General features: G+C 45.1%; 1 protein-coding gene across 1 annotated transcript in view; it reads left to right on the top strand.

Moving 5' to 3' along the window:
• LOC109876239 (protein FAM135A) overlaps positions 1-24931 on the top strand; it is a 58226-nt gene that overhangs the window by 2227 nt on the left and 31068 nt on the right. The window contains 4 exon segments of the mRNA XM_031813067.1: positions 2104-2233; positions 10278-10357; positions 24420-24491; positions 24494-24558. Coding sequence (XP_031668927.1) covers positions 2157-2233; positions 10278-10357; positions 24420-24491; positions 24494-24558 — 294 coding nt within the window. The 5' untranslated portion in view covers positions 2104-2156.

Genomic DNA, 24931 nt, shown 5'->3' with positions numbered 1-24931 from the left:
TGGTGTTGTCCCATATAAGAGAAATGTGCAACAGGTTTTAACATGCCCTGCTCCCAGCACATCCACTTTATGACATGGCTATGGAAACTATGGAAACCCAGAGACAGTGTTCTCATGCAACACAGTGTTCTCATTTGCAGCCTGTCTATGGATGATGCTACTGTTAGTTAGACAGGGATATTCTTGTCTATCCTATAATTTATATGCCTGTATTAATAAGTAAAGCATTGCCTAGAGGAGGAGTGCTGATCTAGGATCAGGTCCTCCCTGTCCATTCATTATAATCTAAAATGCGTAACTGTTCCCAGATCAGCACTCCTACTCTGAGGAGAAGCTTTATGAATACGGTGTTGAAATGATTAAAGTAAATTCCCTGCGTTTTCACTCAATAATTTACAGCATTCCTTGCTGTAAGATGGAGAGCTTGTTATGTATGGTGGCTTGCCTTGGTTGTTTATGAATACATAAGAGTCTCTGGTTATCTGCCTGAGAAAACCATGCCAGGCTTGTTGTTTGTCTCCCTCCTTCATCTCTGAGTGAAAGAGTGGGGGCAGGGGGATAGAGAGAGAGGAAAACGAGAGAAGGGAAGAGAGAAACTGACAGAGGGCCAGAGAGAGCGGTCGAGGCGGAGAGGGAGAGTCAGAGATCAGAGAGACAGAACATGACAGACTTGGTGGGAGAAAGAGAGTGTTAGGGAGAGATCTAAACAGTCTGTATTCAAGGCTTCCTCTGCATTAGATATCATAACAACCCTGCTAGCTGTACCCTCTCTGCCCTACTTGGCCTCTTTCCTGTGTGTTTTCTAAACAACCCAGCCCAGGTCTCTTTAGTTCAGTCACATCTAAGCCATCTATCTCCTTCAAATCTGCAGCCGGCCATATTGTCTTCCCCCTCCAACTCATCTGCTTTCATTGCCAGGAACATGGCACCATTAGCCCTACAAGACTGTTAGTTATTCATTCCTCACATGAGTCATTTACAGGGCTTCTGGGTGATTTTGCTATGCCAATTTCTCTCAGCTCCATTGAGCCGAATCTGCCCTCTGGGTCTTCGTCCCACCTGTGTGTTTCAGACTAGGTTAAATTCTTCTCTGTCCCTAAGACTTGGCTTGACTAAGTTGAGAGCAATTTTTTTTAAATTTAAGACCTGTAGGAGAACTACCTGTAAGGAGGCCTGTAGGAGACCTACCTGTAAGGAGGCCTGTAGGAGACCTACCTGTAAGGAGGCCTGTAGGAGACCTACCTGTAAGGAGACCTGTAGGAGACCGGCCTGTAGGAGACCGGCCTGTAGGAGACCGGCCTGTAGGAGACCGGCCTGTAGGAGACCGGCCTGTAGGAGGCCTGCCTGTAGGAGGCCTGCCTGTAGGAGGCCTGCCTGTAGGAGGCCTGCCTGTAGGAGGCCTGCCTGTAGGAGGCCTGCCTGTAGGAGGCCTGCCTGTAGGAGGCCTGCCTGTAGGAGGCCTGCCTGTAGGAGGCCTGCCTGTAGGAGGCCTGCCTGTAGGAGGCCTGCCTGTAGGAGGCCTGCCTGTAGGAGGCCTGCCTGTAGACACGTACTTGGTGTATTTCTAGTATTGTCCAGTAGTTGATATAGTATTTCAGGACTATTTTAGCGTGTGATTCATAGCTGTTCCTTCCCTCCCCCATCCCTCTCCCTCTCTCTCTCCCCACCTTCTCTCTCTGTTTGGCTGAGCTGCCAGCCAATTAGGAAAGACATGTTATTTACATCTGAAGCAGAGAACCCAGCAGGCAGCAGCCCTCATGGGTCTGTTTGGATTGGGTGTTCGGTGCTTGTTATTGGAAACAGCTGAGCCAAGTACGACTGTTTGTTTGCTGTTGACTAGGGGGGTGTGTGTGTGTGTGTGTGTGTGTGTGTGTGTGCCTGCGTGATTTGTACTTTCGCTGTGTGTGTGTGTGTGTGTGTGTAGGTGAGTGCCTGACCGCCTGAGGGTGTGTGTGAGATGAGAACACATGCTCCACTGTAGTTCTCTACTAGTGTGAGGAGAGAAAGACCTCGAGGTTGTTCCTGTATTTGTGTCCAGTGTGATGATAACTCCTCTTCACATCAGTTCAGGTAACTCACATGGATGCTCTCCTCCTTCCACAGGGGTCATAATGTCCCAGGTGATGTAAGCCTTCTGTCTGCCTCTGAAGCCAAACATGAGTGAGGTGCAGGCCACGGTGGAGTTCTCTGTTGAGCTCCACAAGTTCTACAATGTGGACCTGTTCCAAAGAGGGTGAGTGACTGTGTCTCTTCTTCACTGCTCTGCAGACTGACTGTCAGCCCACTGTGGTGCTTCTTCTAGGCTGCCCTGTTTATCAAACACACCAAGGCTTTCTGGGGAAATTCCACGGGCCTCGATTTTCAAGTTTCTGAATAAGTTTACATTTAGTGTTATACTGTTGTTATTGCTTGAAGTTACAGAGACTGAAAATGTCATCCTCACTTAGCCCTCAGTCCCTATTTTGTAAATGAAAGGAAGCGTGATTGTGAAGATTTTGATGTCAATATAGATGTCACACGCCCTGTTCTAATGGATATGATTAAGATATGGTGGCAATGCCAGGTAGCTTGTGGCGGGACACTTTTCCTCAGCCGAACGATAATGATGTTACCAGGAGGATTATTGAAATCTGTTTCAAGGCAAAGCGTTTGAATTGAGACACGTTGGTCAGTGATAATAATAAGCCCATGTCCTCCAAGTAGACTGCTCTCTCTGCATCTGAACAAACTGATAGTGACATTCTTCCATCTCATAATTGTGTTAAAATGATGTCCATCTCTTCAGACACGCTATTGATCATTTATTCAAATGGCCGTTTCTATTGATTTGTGTGTGTAAAAGTCCTCCACCTTCTAATGCAGTCTGAGTAGAAAGCCCCCGCCTGGGGTCGTTGAGTTGACCTCCACCTTCTAATGCAGTCTGAGTAGAAAGCCCCCGCCTGGGGTCGTTGAGTTGACCTCCACCTTCTAATGCAGTCTGAGTAGAAAGCCCCCGCCTGGGGTCGTTGAGTTGACCTCCACCTTCTAATGCAGTCTGAGTAGAAAGCCCCCGCCTGGGGTCGTTGAGTTGACCAGCAAGTAAACACTGTCTCACCTCAAGAGGCCTGACTGACTTTATTTAAAGGGACACTATTTGTAGACATTTTGAGCAGAGGGACTCTGTCATATCTATGTTAAGCGAGACTACCGCACGCTTCCAGGCTACCACTGTCGCTATAGGCTATTAGTCCCGTTTGTAGATGCACTCGTTTGACTGCCAGTTCTTATTTTCATCCACCATCGATGCCCTGCTTCATGCTACGATGGTTCCTGTACATGGTGTCAGAAACCTGTCACCCAAGTCATCAGGTCTGAGTAGTGAAACACATATCCATTATGTCTGATCTCTTGATTATGGTCTGGGTTGTGTTCAATAAGACGCACAGAGATAAACAAAATGAAAATGAGTGTTTCTTATTGGATAAGTTCAGGTAGTCCCTCCTTGTTTCAATCTGTTTCCTTCCATTTAATACCTAATGAACACAACCCTGATGGTGGAGCAGGATGTGATAATGGCCTTGGAACCCCATGGTAACTGGCATAAATGTAGTGCAGAGACCAAAAGTAGCAGTCTTCCTCAGCCAAGTAGAAAAACTGTATTTTTCCAGGTCCAAGGGTTTGTGTATATTAACACAGGACCTGACGACCATTGTCTTGACAAGGACAGGTCACATGACTTGCCATTGTTGTGGTGCTTCATTCAGTGTTAGAATGCAGAGTTCCCTTCTCTTCCCTTATTGCTTCACAGTGGCTGTGTAGCTGTGCTGTGATAGCTAGGTGTTGGTTTGTGTTAACAGTGGCTGTGTAGCTGTGCTGTGATAGCTAGGTGTTGGTTTGTGTTAACAGTGGCTGTGTAGCTGTGCTGTGATAGCTAGGTGTTGGTTTGTGTTAACAGTGGCTGTGTAGCTGTGCTGTGATAGCTAGGTGTTGGTTTGTGTTAACAGTGGCTGTGGGTCAAACCTTTACAATGAGAGCCTTGGCCTTTCCAGCTTTCACAAAACTATTTGGGGTTTATGGATGGACATTTTAAGCTGCAATGATAAACATGAATTTATTGGTGATTTGGGCTCTTCTCCACACATCATTCTACAATGAACTCATTAGAAAGCCTATCTAGCCTCTCCTCTTGTACACATTGACACCTTTGTAATGTTTACAACCTTAAGGCCATATGTGCTTCCTGCAGCAAGACAAGACCACTGAGAGACTGACATGCCTTCAGATCTTTATCTCCACACTGTACACTGATGTTAATCACGCAGATTGTCCTACTGTAACGTTGACTCTTCACGGTCCCTGAGGCCTGGAAGCTGACATTCCAGTGTAGCGTGACACTCGGCTACACTAAGTGAACAATGTGTCTGTAGCCATCAGAACGCAGTCTGGCTGAGTGTCTGGTTGTAGTGGACTCAGCTGTGGAGCAGAGCAGGAAGCCGGCTGCGGCCTAGATATCCCCCCAACAGAGTTCCCATGACGTCGGCTTCAGAGAGGATGGAAAGCTCTCTTTGCTTCCTGCTTCACAGTGGCCTCTACCCACCGTTGTATTGCAGGGATATTTCTTCCATTGTAATCATTGGGCAGGCAGCCTAAACTGTTCGCCTAACTCCAAACTGTTTGTATTTTATCAATTTTGGTGATGGAAAAACAATGAAATCGTAAACTTAAATGACTAAAACCAGATATATAATATGTAGAAAAAATACTGGACCTATATACATTGAGTGGACAAAACATTCTGAATACCTACTGTTTCCATGACACAGACTGAACAGGTGAAAGATATGATCCCTTGTTGATGTCACTAAATCCACTTCAGTCAGTGTAGATGGAGGGGAGGAGACGGATTTAAAGAAGGATTTTCAAGCCTTGAGACATGCATTGTGTATGTGTGTTATTCAGAGGATGAATGAGCAAGACAACATATTGAAGTGCCTTTTGAACAGGTTATGGTAGTAGGTGCCAGGAGCACCAGTTTGTGTCAGGAACTGCAACGCTGCTGGGTTTTCATGTTCAACAGTTTTCCTGTGTGTATCAAGAATGATCCACCACCCAAAGGACATCCAGCCAACTTGAGACAACTGTGGGATGCATTGGAGTCAACATGGGCCAGCCTCCCTGTGGAACGCTTTTACTTTCTAAAACTAATTGAGCCTGTAATGAGGGCAAAAGGGGGTGCAACTAAATATTAGGAAGGTGTTCCTAATGTTCTGTACACTCAGTGTATATTTGAAATAATATCATCTTTAAGAACTAACCATCGCCAAAATAAAGCTTCACATTCAGGGAGAATAAAATATTCCAAAACAATGAATTTAGCCGTATTAATTTAGTTATTATGTTTGAGAAAAAGAACACAGCCTTAGCCATGGCAAAATGTGTAGAATAGAAGGAAACTATAGCATTAAAACTGCGTCATTTTCTCTCGGCTCCATGGCAGAATATGTAGAATCGCAGAAAATTTGCTTTAAAACGGCAAAATGTTGTATCTACAGAGCCAAGATGGGGGGCCTTTAAAATGTTCTCTAAGATGTAGCCACGCTGAGACGTGCTCATTGCCACGCCCTCTGCCACACCCCCTGCCACGCCCTCTGCCACACCCCCTGCCACGCCCAGCACCTAAGCCCCTTTTTGAGCCAGAAAAAAAACTGTACAGTTTCCATAGCAACGTTCCCTCTCATTTTCAGGTCTGCTGAGTGCAAACTTGAAAGTTGTGAAAATTCTGTGCAACTTCCAGGGTGTGTTTACTGTGAACACTGAGGCTGTACCTGCTTTAAGTTACAGTTTCAGACAATGGTCAGGTAGGCAACTGTGGCTATTTGATCATAATTTAGAGTGGCCTACCATCAAAAACAATGGAGAAAATGCCTCCCATAACATTCTAACATGGAAATAGCTGTTCTATCATTCAACCTACAGTAGCAGCCAATGTGTGGTGTTTAATGTAGGTCTACGTTCCTTGAGACTTTTGACTTGACATTAACATGTTAATCCACTTGTCCTTCAGACAAGGAGGTGACTGAAAATGTTGTTGAATGCAAGAAACCACTTTACAAAATAAAATGCATTATTATACCCACACCATTATTACAGAGAATCAGACACATTATGCTACCACATGCCTATTGGCTACTTAGATTATTCAAGCCGGTCTTCTAATACAACACTTCCCCTTTTAAGACAAAAAAAGTGCTCTTTACCAGACTCACTTTTCAAAGATGTCTAGACATGTAGGAAGCAAGCACTCTCCTATTGTTGACTACTAATGATCTATAACTGGACTAATAACTCACTAACTAGTAATCACTCCCCTACTGCCGACTACTAATGATCTATAACTGGACTAATAACTCACTAACAAAGGATATGAACAGAATGTGCACACGTGGCTGCATGCAGCTCTTGCTTTGATCTCAAAACAAGCACATCCTGGTGCAGAGTACACTGAGTCCTGCCTGCCAATACAATGAATTCCGATGCGTTCTGCCTACAACAAAACCTCTTGCAGTTAGTTATGCATACTAACAAGTCTTGCATAGTTCGTTTTGTTTCGATATGTTACATTGAAAGTGGCTAATATTGCATTGATTCGATCACAATTCCCACAGTAGAGCGAAGCGTTGATAGTTTTAATTAAAGGGGGAAACTCTAAAATTGAATGAAATTCAATCTCCTGCTTCTCTGCGAAGGCTGATGTTTCTTCTGTTTGGCAGTCCCAGTGAGCTACGCACGAGCGCAGCTTAGAGGGAACATTGATCTGTAGTGATCTCAACAGCACCTCATATGCAGAGTCCTGTGTCTGCTACGTAGGTGTGATATAAGACTAGTCCACATCCAGTGTATTTTGGTCTGTGTCCGGCTGTCTGCCTTCCTTCCATTGGAAACATATGGCGAGTCAGGAAACAAACATGGGATGTGGTTCAGACGGACACAACAGTGGAATAGGCTGTTCCTTTCTGGTGCTGCATCACAATGTAACAACACCACACACACACTAAGCTTTGAGTCAACCTAGCATTCAGGTTATACCAGCCACGGCTCTGAATCAGCCTAGTGGTCAGGTTATACCAGCCACGGCTTCGAGTCAGCCTAGTGGTCAGGTTATACCAGCCACGGCTCTGAATCAGCCTAGTAGTCAGGTTATACCAGCCACGGCTCTGAATCAGCCTAGTAGTCAGGTTATACCAGCCACGGCTTCAAGTCAGCCTAGTGGTCAGGTTATAGCAGCCACGGCTTCAAGTCAGCCTAGTGGTCAGTTTATACCAGCCACGGCTTCAAGTCAGCCTAGTAGTCAGGTTATACCAGCCACGGCTCTGAATCAGCCTAGTAGTCAGGTTATACCAGCCACGGCTTTGAATCAGCCTAGTGGTCAGGTTATACCAGCCACGGCTTTGAATCAGCCTAGTGGTCAGGTTATACCAGCCACGGCTTCAAGTCAGCCTAGTAGTCAGGTTATACCAGCCACGGCTCTGAATCAGCCTAGTGGTCAGGTTATACCAGCCACGGCTCTGAATCAGCCTAGTAGTCAGGTTATACCAGCCACGGCTCTGAAACAGCCTAGTAGTCAGGTTATACCAGCCACGGCTCTGAATCAGCCTAGTAGTCAGGTTATACCAGCCACGGCTTTGAATCAGCCTAGTGGTCAGGTTATACCAGCCACGGCTTCAAGTCAGCCTAGTAGTCAGGTTATACCAGCCACGGCTTCAAGTCAGCCTAGTAGTCAGGTTATACCAGCCACAGCTCTGAATCAGCCTAGTAGTCAGGTTATACCAGCCACGGCTCTGAAACAGCCTAGTGGTCAGGTTATACCAGCCACGGCTCTGAAACAGCCTAGTGGTCAGGTTATACCAGCCACGGCTCTGAATCAGCCTAGTGGTCAGGTTATACCAGCCACGGCTCTGAATCAGCCTAGTAGTCAGGTTATACCAGCCACGGCTTCAAGTCAGCCTAGTAGTCAGGTTATACCAGCCACGGCTCTGAAACAGCCTAGTGGTCAGGTTATACCAGCCACGGCTCTGAAACAGCCTAGTGGTCAGGTTATACCAGCCACGGCTCTGAAACAGCCTAGTAGTCAGGTTATACCAGCCACGGCTCTGAAACAGCCTAGTAGTCAGGTTATACCAGCCACGGCTCTGAAACAGCCTAGTGGTCAGGTTATACCAGCCACGGCTCTGAAACAGCCTAGTAGTCAGGTTATACCAGCCACGGCTCTGAAACAGCCTAGTAGTCAGGTTATACCAGCCACAGCTCTGAAACGGCCTAGTAGTCAGGTTATACCAGCCACGGCTCTGAATCAGCCTAGTAGTCAGGTTATACCAGCCACGGCTCTGAATCAGCCTAGTGGTCAGGTTATACCAGCCACGGCTCTGAATCAGCCTAGCGGTCCAGTTATACCAGCCAAACATCTCTTACACATCTCGGAAATGTACATTGAAAAGGAGACAGCATGTTGTAATCCTGTCCTGAGCAGAGCACTGACCAGCAGACAGTCTCAGAGTAGGACTGCTGTTCTAGGATCAGGTCCACCCAGGCTGTCGTGTAATCTTATTCATTATGATCGTAAAGAGAGAACTGATCCCAGATCAGTACATGTTTGTGAGAAAATGGGCCCTGGTCTTTCTTTACTCATCAATACTTTAAATGTGAGTTTAACACACGAGTGAGTGTTAAAGAAAGTGCTCATTATTCATTCATGAAAAGTTAAAGCTCGTTTTACTTGCCTTTAGTAAACCTACACCGACTGTTCTCTTCTTACGAGGCTGTCTGTCCCCTGTCTCCGCTCTGAACTACAGGCCTATAGGTGACCCCAACAGAGCCAGACTCTTTCTATACTCTGTCTTCACAACGTATTCATACCTCCTGACCTATTCCACATGTTGTTACAGCCTGGATTCAACATGGATGAAATACATTTGTTTCTCATCCATCTACACACACAACCTCGTGACAAAATGGATGAAATGCATGTGTTTCTCACCCATCTACACACACAACCTCATGACAAAATGGATGAAATACATGTTTCTCATCCATCTACACACACAACCTCATGACAAAATGGATGAAATACATGCTTCTCACCCATCTACACACACAACCTCATGACAAAATGGATGAAATACATGTGTTTCTCACCCATCTACACACACAACCTCATGACAAAATGGATGAAATACATATGTTTCTCACCCATCTACACATACAACCTCATGACAAAATGGATGAAATGCGTGTTTCTCACCCATCTACACACACAACCTCATGACAAAATGGATGAAATACATTTGTTTCTCATCCATCTACACACACAACCTCATGACAAAATGGATGAAATGCGTGTTTCTCACCCATCTACACACACAACCTCATGACAAAATGGATGAAATACATTTGTTTCTCATCCATCTACACACACAACCTCATGACAAAATGGATGAAATACATGTTTCTCACCCATCTACACACACAACCTCATGACAAAATGGATGAAATACATGTGTTTATACATCATGATCAAAAGGATATTCAATGTCTTCTTTTTTATTTGTACCCATCTACCAATAGGTGCCCTTCTTTGCAAGGCATTGGAAAACCTCCCTGGTCTTTGTGGTTGAATCTGTGTTTGAAATTCACTGCTTGACTGAGGGATCTTACAGATAATTGTATGTGTGGGGTACAGAGATGAGGTAGTCACTCAACTCATGTTAAACACTGTTGCACACAGAGTCCATGCAACTTATTATGTGACTTGTTAAGCACATTTTTCCTCCTGAACTTCTTTCGGTTTGTCCTAACAAAGGGGTTGAATACTTATTGATTTAAGACATTTCAGCTTTTCATTTTTTATGAATCTGTCAAAAAAATCTAAAAACATGTTCCACTTTGTAATTATGGTTTGTAGGCCAGTGACAAACTACATTTAATCATTTTAAATTCAGGCTGTAACACACCAGAATGTGGAAAAGGTCAAGGGGTGTGAATACCTTCTGAAGGCTCTGTAGGCTAGAGATTTTTAATAGGCCAATTGTTCTAATTTCAGTTGGGTTAAAGCTACAGTATGTCCCATCAAATGAGTTCTGTGCTTAGAATTGCTACATTCTGTAGCGACCTTGGACTAGAACATGCAGTGTCTACCTTCGTCATCAAGATGTTGGAGTGACAGCTGTAAGAGCCTGGGTTCCAGTCCTGGAAGAACACTATGTCCTCCCTGTTGTTTTCATTACTAACGGTTTGTCTCCCAGGTTCTACCAGATCCGTGCCAGTATGAAAGTGCCATCACGAGTCCCTCACAAAGTAGAGGCCAGTCTACTCCACCCACCAGGTCAGTTAACACACACACACATTTGCTTTCTCTCTCTCTCTCTATAATGCTTTAGTTGTGTGTGTTCAACCATAAAGAAATCGCCTTCTTTTGTATTATTAATAATTATTATTTGCGTGTCTGTTTTCGGGAAACTTGTCTTGCATCTCAACAAATCACAGCACAGTAGGGATTAGTTGTTGTTATTATTATTATTATTATTAATTTATTCAATTGACTTCTACTGGTGGGAATAGCTGATTTCTGGGCTCTGGGGTTTTTGTAAAGATTGAGTCAGTATCTGCGGCCTGATGGTAGGAGCTGTACTCCTGGTTGAGTGGGTGTGTCAGGTCAGTGGCAATTCTCACTCCTGCCCTCGCTACTGTCTCCAAGAACAGCGCTTCTATGTTCTTCAGAATAACTTGCAGCTGTTTTTAATAGTGATGGATAACTGTTAGTACCAGGCTTGGAAACACAATGTGGTTGTTTTTAATAGAGATGGATAACTGTTAGTACCAGGCTTGGAAACACAATGTGGTTGTTTTAATAGAGATGGATAACTGTTAGTACTAGGCTTGGAAACACAATGTGGTTGTTTTAATAGAGATGGATAACTGTTAGTACCAGGCTTGGAAACACAATGTGGTTGTTTTTAATAGAGATGGATAACTGTTAGTACCAGGCTTGGAAACACAATGTGGTTGTTTTTAATAGAGATGGATAACTGTTAGTACCAGGCTTGGAAACACAATGTGGTTGTTTTAATAGAGATGGATAACTGTTAGTACCAGGCTTGGAAACACAATGTGGTTGTTTTTAATAGAGATGGATAACTGTTAGTACCAGGCTTGGAAACACAATGTGGTTGTTTTAATAGAGATGGATAACTGTTAGTACTAGGCTTGGAAACACAATGTGGTTGTTTTTAATAGAGATGGATAACTGTTAGTACCAGGCTTGGAAACACAATGTGGTTGTTTTAATAGAGATGGATAACTGTTAGTACCAGGCTTGGAAACACAATGTGGTTGTTTTTAATAGAGATGGATAACTGTTAGTACCAGGCTTGGAAACACAATGTGGTTGTTTTTAATAGAGATGGATAACTGTTAGTACCAGGCTTGGAAACACAATGTGGTTGTTTTTAATAGAGATGGATAACTGTTAGTACCAGGCTTGGAAACACAATGTGGTTGTTTTTAATAGAGATGGATAACTGTTAGTACCAGGCTTGGAAACACAATGTGGTTGTTTTAATAGAGATGGATAACTGTTAGTACCAGGCTTGGAAACACAATGTGGTTGTTTTTAATAGAGATGGATAACTGTTAGTACCAGGCTTGGAAACACAATGTGGTTGTTTTTAATAGAGATGGATAACTGTTAGTACTAGGCTTGGAAACACAATGTGGTTGTTTTAATAGAGATGGATAACTGTTAGTACTAGGCTTGGAAACACAATGTGGTTGTTTTAATAGAGATGGATAACTGTTAGTACCAGGCTTGGAAACACAATGTGGTTGTTTTTAATAGAGATGGATAACTGTTAGTACCAGGCTTGGAAACACAATGTGGTTGTTTTAATAGAGATGGATAACTGTTAGTACCAGGCTTGGAAACACAATGTGGTTGTTTTTAATAGAGATGGATAACTGTTAGTACCAGGCTTGGAAACACAATGTGGTTGTTTTTAATAGAGATGGATAACTGTTAGTACCAGGCTTGGAAACACAATGTGGTTGTTTTTAATAGAGATGGATAACTGTTAGTACCAGGCTTGGAAACACAATGTGGTTGTTTTAATAGAGATGGATAACTGTTAGTACTAGGCTTGGAAACACAATGTGGTTGTTTTAATAGAGATGGATAACTGTTAGTACCAGGCTTGGAAACACAATGTGGTTGTTTTTAATAGAGATGGATAACTGTTAGTACCAGGCTTGGAAACACAATGTGGTTGTTTTAATAGAGATGGATAACTGTTAGTACCAGGCTTGGAAACACAATGTGGTTGTTTTAATAGAGATGGATAACTGTTAGTACCAGGCTTGGAAACACAATGTGGTTGTTTTTAATAGAGATGGATAACTGTTAGTACCAGGCTTGGAAACACAATGTGGTTGTTTTTAATAGAGATGGATAACTGTTAGTACTAGGCTTGGAAACACAATGTGGTTGTTTTAATAGAGATGGATAACTGTTAGTACTAGGCTTGGAAACACAATGTGGTTGTTTTAATAGAGATGGATAACTGTTAGTACCAGGCTTGGAAACACAATGTGGTTGTTTTTAATAGAGATGGATAACTGTTAGTACCAGGCTTGGAAACACAATGTGGTTGTTTTAATAGAGATGGATAACTGTTAGTACCAGGCTTGGAAACACAATGTGGTTGTTTTTAATAGAGATGGATAACTGTTAGTACCAGGCTTGGAAACACAATGTGGTTGTTTTTAATAGAGATGGATAACTGTTAGTACCAGGCTTGGAAACACAATGTGGTTGTTTTTAATAGAGATGGATAACTGTTAGTACCAGGCTTGGAAACACAATGTGGTTGTTTTAATAGAGATGGATAACTGTTAGTACTAGGCTTGGAAACACAATGTGGTTGTTTTAATAGAGATGGATAACTGTTAGTACCAGGCTTGGAAACACAATGTGGTTGTTTTTAATAGAGATGGATAACTGTTAGTACCAGGCTTGGAAACACAATGTGGTTGTTTTAATAGAGATGGATAACTGTTAGTACCAGGCTTGGAAACACAATGTGGTTGTTTTAATAGAGATGGATAACTGTTAGTACCAGGCTTGGAAACACAATGTGGTTGTTTTTAATAGAGATGGATAACTGTTAGTACTAGGCTTGGAAACACAATGTGGTTGTTTTAATAGAGATGGATAACTGTTAGTACTAGGCTTGGAAACACAATGTGGTTGTTTTAATAGAGATGGATAACTGTTAGTACCAGGCTTGGAAACACAATGTGGTTGTTTTAATAGAGATGGATAACTGTTAGTACCAGGCTTGGAAACACAATGTGGTTGTTTTAATAGAGATGGATAACTGTTAGTACTAGGCTTGGAAACACAATGTGGTTGTTTTAATAGAGATGGATAACTGTTAGTACCAGGCTTGGAAACACAATGTGGTTGTTTTTAATAGAGATGGATAACTGTTAGTACCAGGCTTGGAAACACAATGTGGTTGTTTTAATAGAGATGGATAACTGTTAGTACCAGGCTTGGAAACACAATGTGGTTGTTTTAATAGAGATGGATAACTGTTAGTACCAGGCTTGGAAACACAATGTGGTTGTTTTTAATAGAGATGGATAACTGTTAGTACTAGGCTTGGAAACACAATGTGGTTGTTTTAATAGAGATGGATAACTGTTAGTACTAGGCTTGGAAACACAATGTGGTTGTTTTAATAGAGATGGATAACTGTTAGTACTAGGCTTGGAAACACAATGTGGTTGTTTTAATAGAGATGGATAACTGTTAGTACCAGGCTTGGAAACACAATGTGGTTGTTTTTAATAGAGATGGATAACTGTTAGTACCAGGCTTGGAAACACAATGTGGTTGTTTTAATAGAGATGGATAACTGTTAGTACCAGGCTTGGAAACACAATGTGGTTGTTTTAATAGAGATGGATAACTGTTAGTACCAGGCTTGGAAACACAATGTGGTTGTTTTAATAGAGATGGATAACTGTTAGTACCAGGCTTGGAAACACAATGTGGTTGTTTTAATAGAGATGGATAACTGTTAGTACCAGGCTTGGAAACACAATGTGGTTGTTTTTTATTGACCTGATATTTCTTTAATCTCCTTATGAAATATAGTCCTTGTTGTATATCTGTTGTGTTTGAGTCCAGGAGATTTGAGTCTATTATAGTTCCAAGATATTTGTGCTCAACTGATTCTATTTGAAGTCGATGTGGATGGGCCCGGTATCATCTTTTATATTTCTGAGGTTTGTCATTTACTTTGTTTTCCCCCTTTTAACAATGTGTTTTCCTTATTTCTGTCCTGTAGTCATCCTGGACACCTCTATTAAACCAACACCTTGCTGTATCATCTGCATACTTTACTGTTGCACCTTCTGGTGTTATTTGGGTGCAAACGTTAGTGTAGAGGGTGAACCGAACCAGCAAAAGGACACTGCTCTGGGGTACCCTTATATTGGCGGTTAGTGGGTTCTGATGTATTCACACTGAACCTCACTCTTCTGACCCGACTGGTGAGAGAACACCTGATACAGTTGATGAGACGTGTGTTGATGCCCATGGTCGCAAGTTTGTTCACCAGAATATCAGGATGTAATGTGTCGAGATCATGTAGATTTGATGAAGGAGGAAGGCCGGTGCATCTTCAGCTCCACGGCCTGGTTTATATGCCAGCTGGAACGGGTCCAGTAGGCTCTCTGTGTGCAGGAGAAGGTGTCCCAGGACAATGGGGTCCAAACATTAGATCATCACAGAGGTCAAGCAGATGGGATGACCGTCATTCAGGGATTTGGATGATTCACTTTGTGAATGGGCACGATAGTTTCACTTTTCCAGATTTGGGTGCTTCTGCTGCTGTCCAATGACATTTGAAAAAGTATTCTGTACATGTTACACAGCCACTTACACTCCCTGATAACATCCCACTTAGACAATCACAGCCTTTTGCTTTCTGAGGATGGAGTTTGGAGAAGACCTGAAAGGCAACCTTTTCAGAGACGACTCTGGGACGCTGGGATGATTCTGGGACTGCCATCCCATGTATTGTTCTTTTCAAGTATGTTTTCCATTTTGAGTTTGTAATCCAAGTAGTTCTTCAACTCTGTTTAATGTTTCTTTGAATGGATTTCATCAGAGTTGTATCCACCCCTGGACTTTTCCCACATTTTGTTACATCCTTATTCTAAAATGGATGACATTTTTGCACATAAAAAAAATCTCATTTACATAGGTATTCAGACCCTTTACTCATAATGGGTTCTGAGTTCTAAACTTGAAATATTGTTAATCATGAGGAAATGAGGAGTGCCACAGTCTGGTTTCTACACCAGAAGTGAATGGGTATCCGTAGGAGGAATGTATATGTTTGGGTCAATTAAGGGTGGATATGAGCCAGAGGCTTGGAATGTACTGAGTAAAGGAAAAGACCATCACATGTTTGCAGTCACTGATAAGGGTGGAGAGATGTGGATTAGTGGGGAATGGGGGCTGAGGTCAGGTCACATTAAGGGAGAAGGAACAGTACCTTTGGCAGCGATTACAGCCTCAAGTCTTCTTGGTTATGATGCTATAAGCTCGGCACACCTGTGTTTGGGGAGTTTCTCCCATTCTTCTCTGAAGATTCTCTCAAGCTCTGTCAGGTTGGATGGGGAGCGTTGCTGCACAGCTATTTTCAGGTCTCCAGAGATGTTTGATCAGTGGCTGGGCCACTCAACGACATTCAGAGACTAGTCCCGAAGCCACTCCTGCGTTGTCTTGGCTGTGTGCTTAGGGTCGTTGTCCTGTTGGAAGGTGAACCTTCGCCCCAGTCTGAAGTCCTGAGTGTTCTGGAACATGTTTTCATCAATGATCTCTGTACTTTGCTCCGTTCATCTTTCCTTCGATCCTGACTAGTCTTTCAGTCCCTGCTGCTGAAAAATATCCCCACAGCATGATGCTGCCACCACCATGCTTCACTGTAGGGATGGTGCCAGGTTTCCTCCAGACTTGACGCTTGGCATTCAACTCTGGAGCTCTGGAGTTACCATCGTGTTCTTGGTCTCTTCCCTGACCAAAGCCCTTCTCCCCCGATTGCTGCAGACATTGTTTGATACCCTTTCACAGATCTGTGCCTCGACACAATCCTGTCTCGGAGCTCTACGGACAATTCCTTCGACCTCATGGCTTGGTTTTTCCTCTGACATGCACTGTCAACTGTGGGACCATTTATATAGACAGCTGTGTGGCTTTCAAAATCATGTCCAATCAATTTAATTTATAACAGGTGGACTACAATCAAGTTATAGAAACATCCTCAAGGATGATCAATGGAAACAGGATGCACCTGAGCTCATTTTTGAGTCCCATAGCAAATGGTCTGAATAGTTATGTAAGTCAGGTATTTCTTCTTTTTTTGTGGGGGGGGGGGGGGATTTCTAGAAACCTGTTTTCGCTTTGTTATTATGGGGTATTATGTGTAGATTGATGATTTTTTAAAATCAATTTTAGAATAAGGCTGAAACATAACATGTAAAAAATGTCAAGGGTGTCTGAGTAGTTTCAGAACACACTGTATGTAGTCAGTAATGGTCCCATTCAGTTCCTCAGTGTTTTTGTTTGTGTCACATAATACCCCCCAAATGATACAGTCAAAGCAGCCTTTTAACATGTCCATATTAATTTCAGACCAATCCTTCACCTACGTTATCCAAGGTTTTCCAGATGTAATGTTCTGTTTGTAACGATGTGAGAGCAAGATGGAATTATGATCTGAGTCCAAGTTGTGCTGTGTGCTTTCTAACCATTCGTTATGCTTCATTAACAGAGATGTTTTCTGATTGCGTGTGTAGCATGTTCCATATTGTTCATCATTTGGGAGGGTTTTGTTTAAGTTCTTGGTTCTCCTTCAACATCTTTTACTATGAAAGGAATGATTAGGCCAGACGTTAACCTTTCTAGCGCATGGGTTCCGCTAGCGGAACACCTCAACAACATTCTGCTGAGAAGGCAGCGCACGAAATTCAAAAATATATTTTTAGAAATATGTAACTTTCACACATTAACAAGTCCAATACAGCAAATGAAAGATAAACATCTTGTTAATCTACCCATCGTGTCTGATTTCAAAAATGCTTTACAGCTAAAGCACAACATATGATTATGTTAGATCACCGCCAAGTCGAAAAAACACAGCCATTTTTCCAGCCAAAGATAGGAGTCACAAAAAGCAGAAATATAGATAAAATTAATCACTAACCTTTTGATGATCTTCATCAGATGACACTCATAGGACATCATGTTTTTTTTTGTTTTTTTTATTTCACCTTTATTTAACCAGGTAGGCTAGTTGAGAACACCTTTATTTAACCAGGTAGGCTAGTTGAGAACAAGTTCTCATTTGCAACTGCGACCTGGCCAAGATAAAGCATAGCAGTGTGAGCAGACAACAAAGAGTTACACATGGAGTAAACAATTAACAAGTCAATAACACAGTAGAAAACAAAGGGGGGGTCTATATACAATGTGTGCAAAAGGCATGAGGAGGTAGGCAAATAATTACAATTTTGCAGATTAACACTGGAGTGATAAAAGATCAGATGGTCATGTACAGGTAGAGATATTGGTGTGCAGAAAAGTAAATAAATAAAAACAGTATGGGGATGAGGTAGGTGAAAAGGGTGGGCTATTTACCAATAGACTATGTACAGCTGCAGCGATCGGTTAGCTGCTCAGATAGCTGATGTTTGAAGTTGGTGAGGGAGATAAAAGTCTCCAACTTCAGCGATTTTTGCAATTCGTTCCAGTCACAGGCAGCAGAGTACTGGAACGAAAGGCGGCCAAATGAGGTGTTGGCTTTAGGGATGATCAGTGAGATACACCTGCTGGAGCGCGTGCTACGGATGGGTGTTGCCATCGTGACCAGTGAGCTGAGATAAGGCGGAGCTTTACCTAGCATAGACTTGTAGATGACCTGGAGCCAGTGGGTCTGGCGACGAATATGTAGCGAGGGCCAGCCGACTAGAGCATACAAGTCGCAGTGGTGGGTGGTATAAGGTGCTTTAGTGACAAAACGGATGGCACTGTGATAGACTGCATCCAGTTTGCTGAGTAGAGTGTTGGGAGCCATTTTGTAGATGACATCGCCGAAGTCGAGGATCGGTAGGATAGTCAGTTTTACTAGGGTAAGCTTGGCGGCTTGAGTGAAGGAGGCTTTGTTGCGGAATAGAAAGCCGACTCTTGATTTGATTTTCGATTGGAGATGTTTGATATGAGTCTGGAAGGAGAGTTTGCAGTCTAGCCAGACACCTAGGTACTTATAGACGTCCACATATTCTAGGTCGGAACCATCCAGGGTGGTGATGCTAGTCGGGCATGCAGGTGCAGGCAGCGACCGGTTGAAAAGCATGCATTTGGTTTTACTAGCGTTTAAGAGCAGTTGGAGGCCACGGAAGGAGTGTTGTATGGCATTGAAGCTTGTTTGGAGGTTAGATAGCACAGTGTCCAAATGTATTACACAATACATGTAAGTTTTGTTCGATAATGTGCATATTTATATCCAAAAATCTCAGTTTACATTGGCGCCTTACGTGCAGTAATGTTTTGATTCCAAAACATCCGGTGATTTTGCAGAAATACTAATAATAAACATTGATAAAAGATACTAGTGTCATTCACAGAATTAAAGATAGACTTCTCCTTAATGCAACCGCTGTGTCGGATTTCAAAAAAACTTTACGGAAAAAGCATAATCTGAGAACGGCGCTCAGAACCCAAAACAGCCAGAGGAATATCCGCCATTTTGGAATCAACAAAGTTAGAAACAACACCATAAATATTCACTTACCTTTGATCTTCATCAGAAGGCAGTCCCAGGAATCCCAGTTCGACAATAAATTACTGATTTGTTCCATTGTTTATGTCCAAATAGCCACTTGTTGTTAGCGTGTTCAGCCCAGTATTCAATCTTCATAAGGTGCGAGCATTTCATCCAGACAAAAACTTGAAAAGTTCCATTACAGTCCTTTAGAAACATGTCAAATGATGTATGGAATCAATCGTTAGGATGTTTTTAACATAAAACATCAATAATGTTCCAACCAGAGAATTCCTTTGTCTTTAGAAAGGCACTGGAGCGAGAGGTAACTCTGTCGGGAGCTCGCGTCATGAGACCGAGGCACTATGCCAGACCACTGACTCAAACAGGTCTCATGAGCCCCTCCTTTATAGTAGAATCCTCATTCAAGTTTAAAAAGACGGTTGACATCTAGTGGAAGCTCTAGGAAGTGCAACCTCATCCATATCTCAATGTGTACTCGGTAGGCCAAGCTTTGAAAAACTACAAACCTCAGATGTCCCACTTCCTGGTTGGATTTTTCTCAGGTTTTCGCCTGCCATATGAGTTCTGTTATACTTACACATCATTCAAACAGTTTTAGAAACTTCAGAGTATTAGTATTGGATAGAAAACAATAATATGCATATATAAGCATCTGGGACAGAGTAGGAGGCAGTTCACTCTGGACACGCTATTCATCCAAAAGTGAAAATACTGCCCCCTATCCCAAAAACTGGATCCTTGATACTATTTTCTAGTGTAGGTGACCACCTATAAAAGCTAGCTTGTACGGTTGATTCATTTGTCAGAGAGGTTATTTCAAAGGGCAGCAAGCTGAGAGATGATAAATATGATATGAAGCTCTCCTCTAAATCGTCTGGTCTGATTTTGTGCATTCCAGAATGGTGAAGCTTCCTCTTTTAATGTGAAAGGTGGCGTTCATCTAGAGTTCCAATGTGTGAGTTGAATATCCATTTCAACTGGCAGTGATACTCTTGGTTGAAAGACATTGAGGGAAGCCCTTCAGATGAATGTGGATTTGGTCTGCACCTCCATTGGGTTTTGTTGTTGGTTTGGAGTTGGCATAGTGACAGGACTGGTTGATCTCACAAAACCAGCCTGGTTCCCAGCTCTTTTCTGAGTCCTGGCAGCCTGGAACAGTCACAGCTCATCCCTGTCCTGGTCTGCACTGAGAGGAATGCCTTTGCTCCCTCCACTCCAGCCTCACAATACGTTGCGTTCTGTCCCCCAACAACCAATCCTCCTGTCACAGTGAGGATTAAGAGGGGACAAAGGAGGATGAGATTGCAGGATGCTCCAGTGTTTTCTGCTCTGAGCCTGATAGGAGTCAGTGAGAGGCTGAGAGCTTTAGCTGAGTGGGATTGGTTCTTCCTCCTCACCTCAACCCTGGGGTTTCTAAGTGGCCTATTAATAGGAGGCCTTGTCTCTGGTCTCTTGCTAGCCAGGTCTCTCTGGCATTGGTAGTACAACCCAATTGACTAGAGTTGGTGTTATACTTTAAGTGGTGAAAAAGGCTAATTCCCCAAAATGGGGTTGTTTCATTTTCAGCAGAAAGCTGTTCCATGAGCTTGTATTGTATTTTCCACCAGCAGTATGGTGTTTTCCTGCCTGGGTTGGTGGATTCCTGTTCCTCTCTGGTCTTTCCCTCCACGGCTGATCTCATAGTTGCAGGTTCTATAGTGCTGTTAGTTCCTCCACGGCTGATCTCATAGTTGCAGGTTCTATAGTGCTGTTAGTCCCTCCACGGCTGATCACATAGTTGCAGGTTCTATAGTGCTGTTAGTTCCTCCACGGCTGATCTCATAGTTGCAGGTTCTATAGTGCTGTTAGTTCCTCTACGGCTGATCTCATAGTTGCAGGTTCTATAGTGCTCTTAGTTCCTCCACGGCTGATCTCATAGTTGTAGGTTCTATAGTGCTGTTAGTACCTCCATGGCTGATCACATAGTTGCAGGTTCTATAGTGCTGTTAGTACCTCCACGGCTGATCTCATAGTTGCAGGTTCTATAGTGCTGTTAGTTCCTCCACGGCTGATCACATAGTTGCAGGTTCTATAGTGCTGTTAGTTCCTCCACGGCTGATCACATAGTTGCAGGTTCTATAGTGCCGTTAATCACCTAGAAAGGATAGGAAATGGTTAGTCATCCTTGTAAGCCATCAGCCATGTGTAAAAACAACCAACAGACTGACTGCGTCTGTTTGCTGTGTCTATGCTGCCAGGACATGCCTCAGACTGCTGCCAGGTCACAGCTGACATCCTGGATGTCTGCTAGAGGGAACATGTACTGTAAGCTGTTCATAGGAAGTTAACTGGCCAACTTCTCACCGGTACCTAGTAGTGCTGGGAATTTCCAGGGACCTCACGATACGATATTATCACCATACTTTGATGCCGATGTGATATGTATCACAATTCTCACAATTCTATATGTATTGCTATTCGATACTGTGATTTTATTAGGATTCCATGTTCCAAACATATTGCTCACCATATGTCTGCTGCAGAGGGACAGAGAGCCAATGGAAAACAAGTTTTGATCCGTCATGGAAATAAAAGTACAAGTAAATAAAAACAAATTGGCTACTTATTTAAAAAGAAGATGGAGAAAAGGTTTTGGTACAGCTAAGCAGCGCAAAAATGTATATTGCGATAGTCATAATTATGCGATATATCGTCAAATATTATCCTGATATGTTACTGTTTGGCTTTTTCCCCCTCCTCTCAGTACCTACCCCCTCCTCTCAGTACCTACCCCCTCCTCCTCTCAGTACCTAACCCCCCCTCCTCCTCTCAGTACCTAACCCCCCTCCTCCTCTCAGTACCTAACCCCCCCTCCTCCTCTCAGTACCTAACCCCCCCTCCTCCTCTCAGTACCTAACCCCCCCCTCCTCCTCTCAGTACCTAACCCCCCCTCCTCCTCTCAGTACCCCCCCCCCCTCCTCCTCTCAGTACCCCCCCCCCCCTCCTCTCAGTACCCCCCCCCGCTCCTCTCATCAGTACCCCCCCCCTCCTCCTCCTCTCAGTACCCCCCCCTCCTCCTCTCAGTACCCACCCCCCTCTCCTCCCTCTCAGTACCTCCTAACCCCCCCTCCTCCTCTCGTACCTAACCCCCCCTCCTCCTCTCAGTACCTAACCCCCCCCTCCTCCTCTCAGTACCTACCCCCCCTCCTCCTCTCAGTACCTACCCCCCCCCTCCTCCTCTCAGTACCTACCCCCCTCCTCCTCTCAGTACCTACCCCCCTCCTCCTCTCAGTACCTACCCCCCTCCTCCTCTCAAGTACCTACCCCCCCTCCTCCTCTCAGTACCTACCCCCCCTCCTCCTCTCAGTACCTACCCCCCCCTCCTCCTCTCAGTACCTACCCCCCCTCCTCCTCTTCAGTACCTACCCCCCCTCCTCCTCTCGTACCTACCCCCCCTCCTCCTCTCAGTACCTACCCCCCCTCCTCCTCTCAGTACCTACCCCCCCTCCTCCTCTCAGTACCTAACCCCCCCTCCTCCTCTCAGTACCTACTCCTCTCAGTACCTACTCCTCTCAGTACCTACCCCCCCTCCTCCTCTCAGTACCTACCCCCCCTCCTCCTCTCAGTACCTACCCCCCCTCCTCCTCTCAGTACCTACCCCCCCTCCTCCTCTCAGTACCTAACCCCCCCCTTCCTCCTCCTCCAGTACCTAACCCCCCCTCCTCCTCTCAGTACCAACCCCCTCCTCCTCTCAGTACCAACCCCCCCTCCTCCTCTCAGTACCTAACCCCCCTCCTCCTCTCCAGTACCTCTACCCCCCTCCTCCTCTCAGTACCTACCCCCCTCCTCCTCTCAGTACCTACCCCCCCCCTCCTCTCAGTACCTACCCCCCCCCCTCCTCCTCTCAGTACCTACCCCCCCCCTCCTCCTCTCCAGTACCTACTCCTCTCAGTACCTACTCCTCTCAGTACCTACTCCTCTCAGTACCTACCCCCCCCCTCCTCCTCTCAGTACCTACCCCCCCTCCTCCTCTCAGTACCTACCCCCCTCCTCCTCTCAGTACCTAACCCCCCCCTCCTCCTCTCAGTACCTAACCCCCCTCCTCCTCTCCAGTACCAACCCCCCTCCTCCTCTCAGTACCAACCCCCCCCTCCTCCTCTCAGTACCTACCCCCCCCTCCTCCTCTCAGTACCTACCCCCCTCCTCCTCTCAGTACCCTACCCCCCTCCTCCTCTCAGTACCTACCCCCCCCCTCCTCTCAGTACCTACCCCCCCTCCTCCTCTCAGTACCTACCCCCCCCCCCCTCCTCCTCTCAGTACCTACTCCTCTCAGTACCTACTCCTCTCAGTACCTACTCCTCTCAGTACCTACCCCCCCTACTCCTCTCAGTACCTACTCCCCCTCCTCCTCTCAGTACCTACCCCCCCCTCCTCCTCTCAGTACCTACTCCTCTCAGTACCTACCCCCCTCCTCCTCTCAGTACCTACCCCCCTCCTCCTCTCAGTACCTACCCCCCTCCTCCTCTCAGTACCTACCCCCCCCCCTCCTCCTCTCAGTACCTAACCCCCCCTCCTCCTCTCAGTACCTACCCCCCTTCCTCCTCTCAGTACCTACCCCCCTCCCTCCTCTCAGTACCTACCCCCCCCCCCACCTCCTCTCAGTACCTACCCCCCTCCCTCCTCTCAGTACCTACCCCCCTCCTCCTCTCAGTACCTTACCCCCCTCCTCCTCTCAGTACCTACCCCCCTTCCTCCTCTCAGTACCCTCCCCCCCCTTACTCCTCTCAGTACCCTAATCCGCCCTCCCTCTCTCAGTACCTACTCCTCTCAGTACCTACTCCTCTCAGTACCTACCCCCCCTCCTCCTCTCAAGTACCTACCCCCTCCTCATCTCAGTACCCCCCTACTCCTCTGCAAGTACCTACCCCCCTCCTCCTCATACTAGACACTACTCCTCTCAGTACCTACCCCCCCCTCCTCCTCTCAGTACCTAACCCCCCCTCCTCCTCTCAGTACCTAACCCCCCCTCCTCCTCTCAGTACCTACCCCCCCTTCCTCCTCTCAGTACCTACCCCCCCCCTCCTCCTCTCAGTACCTACCCCCCTCCTCCTCTCAGTACCTACCCCCCCTCCTCCTCTCAGTACCTAACCCCCCCCCCCTCCTCTCAGTACCTAACCCCCCCCTCCTCCTCTCAGTACCTAACCCCCCCCTCCTCCTCTCAGTACCTACCCCCCCCCCTCCTCCTCTCAGTACCTACTCTCTCAGTACCTACTCCTCTCAGTACCTACTCCTCTCAGTACCTACTCCTCTCAGTACCTACCCCCCCTCCTCCTCTCATACCTACCCCCCCTCCTCCTCCTCTCAGTACCTACCCCCCCCTCCTCCTCCTCTCAGTACCTACCTACCCCCTCCTCCTCCTCTCAGTACCTAACCTCCCCCTCCTCTCCAGTTCCTAGCCTCCGGTTAATCTCAGTTATGTTGTTGATACAGTCATTGTGTATTACTGTGTTGATGTAAGTTTTCTACATTCAAACAAATGTCTTCTCATTACAGGTTCTGATCTGGCCTTCCCTGCAGCTGTGGTCGATGACGTCATCTGCAGCAAGACCTTCCAGATCCTCTATAAGACGAGGAGGTGGTTGTCAATGATGTGCTGGTGTTCAAAATCATGATGCTGCTGGATGAGAAGAAGGTAATGCAGCTAGACTGTAGGCTAAGACGAGGAAGCTAGACTGTAGGCTAAGCTGAGGAGGCTAGACTGTAGGCTAAGCTGAGGAGGCTAGACTGTAGGCTAAGCTGAGGAGGCTAGACTGTAGGCTAAGCTGAGGAGGCTAGGAGAGACTGTAGGCTAAGCTGAGGAGGCTAGACTGTAGGCTAAGCTGAGGAGGCTAGACTGTAGGCTAAGCTGAGGAGGCTAGACTGTAGGCTAAGCTGAGGAGGCTAGACTGTAGGCTAAGCTGAGGAGGCTAGACTGTAGGCTAAGCTGAGGAGGCTAGACTGTAGGCTAAGCTGAGGAGGCTAGACTGTAGGCTAAGCTGAGGAGGCTAGACTGTAGGCTAAGCTGA

This window comes from Oncorhynchus kisutch, unplaced genomic scaffold (assembly GCF_002021735.2).
Source record: "Oncorhynchus kisutch isolate 150728-3 unplaced genomic scaffold, Okis_V2 Okis04b-Okis11a_hom, whole genome shotgun sequence".
NCBI lineage: Eukaryota > Metazoa > Chordata > Actinopteri > Salmoniformes > Salmonidae > Oncorhynchus > Oncorhynchus kisutch.
Note: the sequence above shows the minus strand (reverse complement) of the source record. Positions and strands in the feature narration are given on the sequence as shown.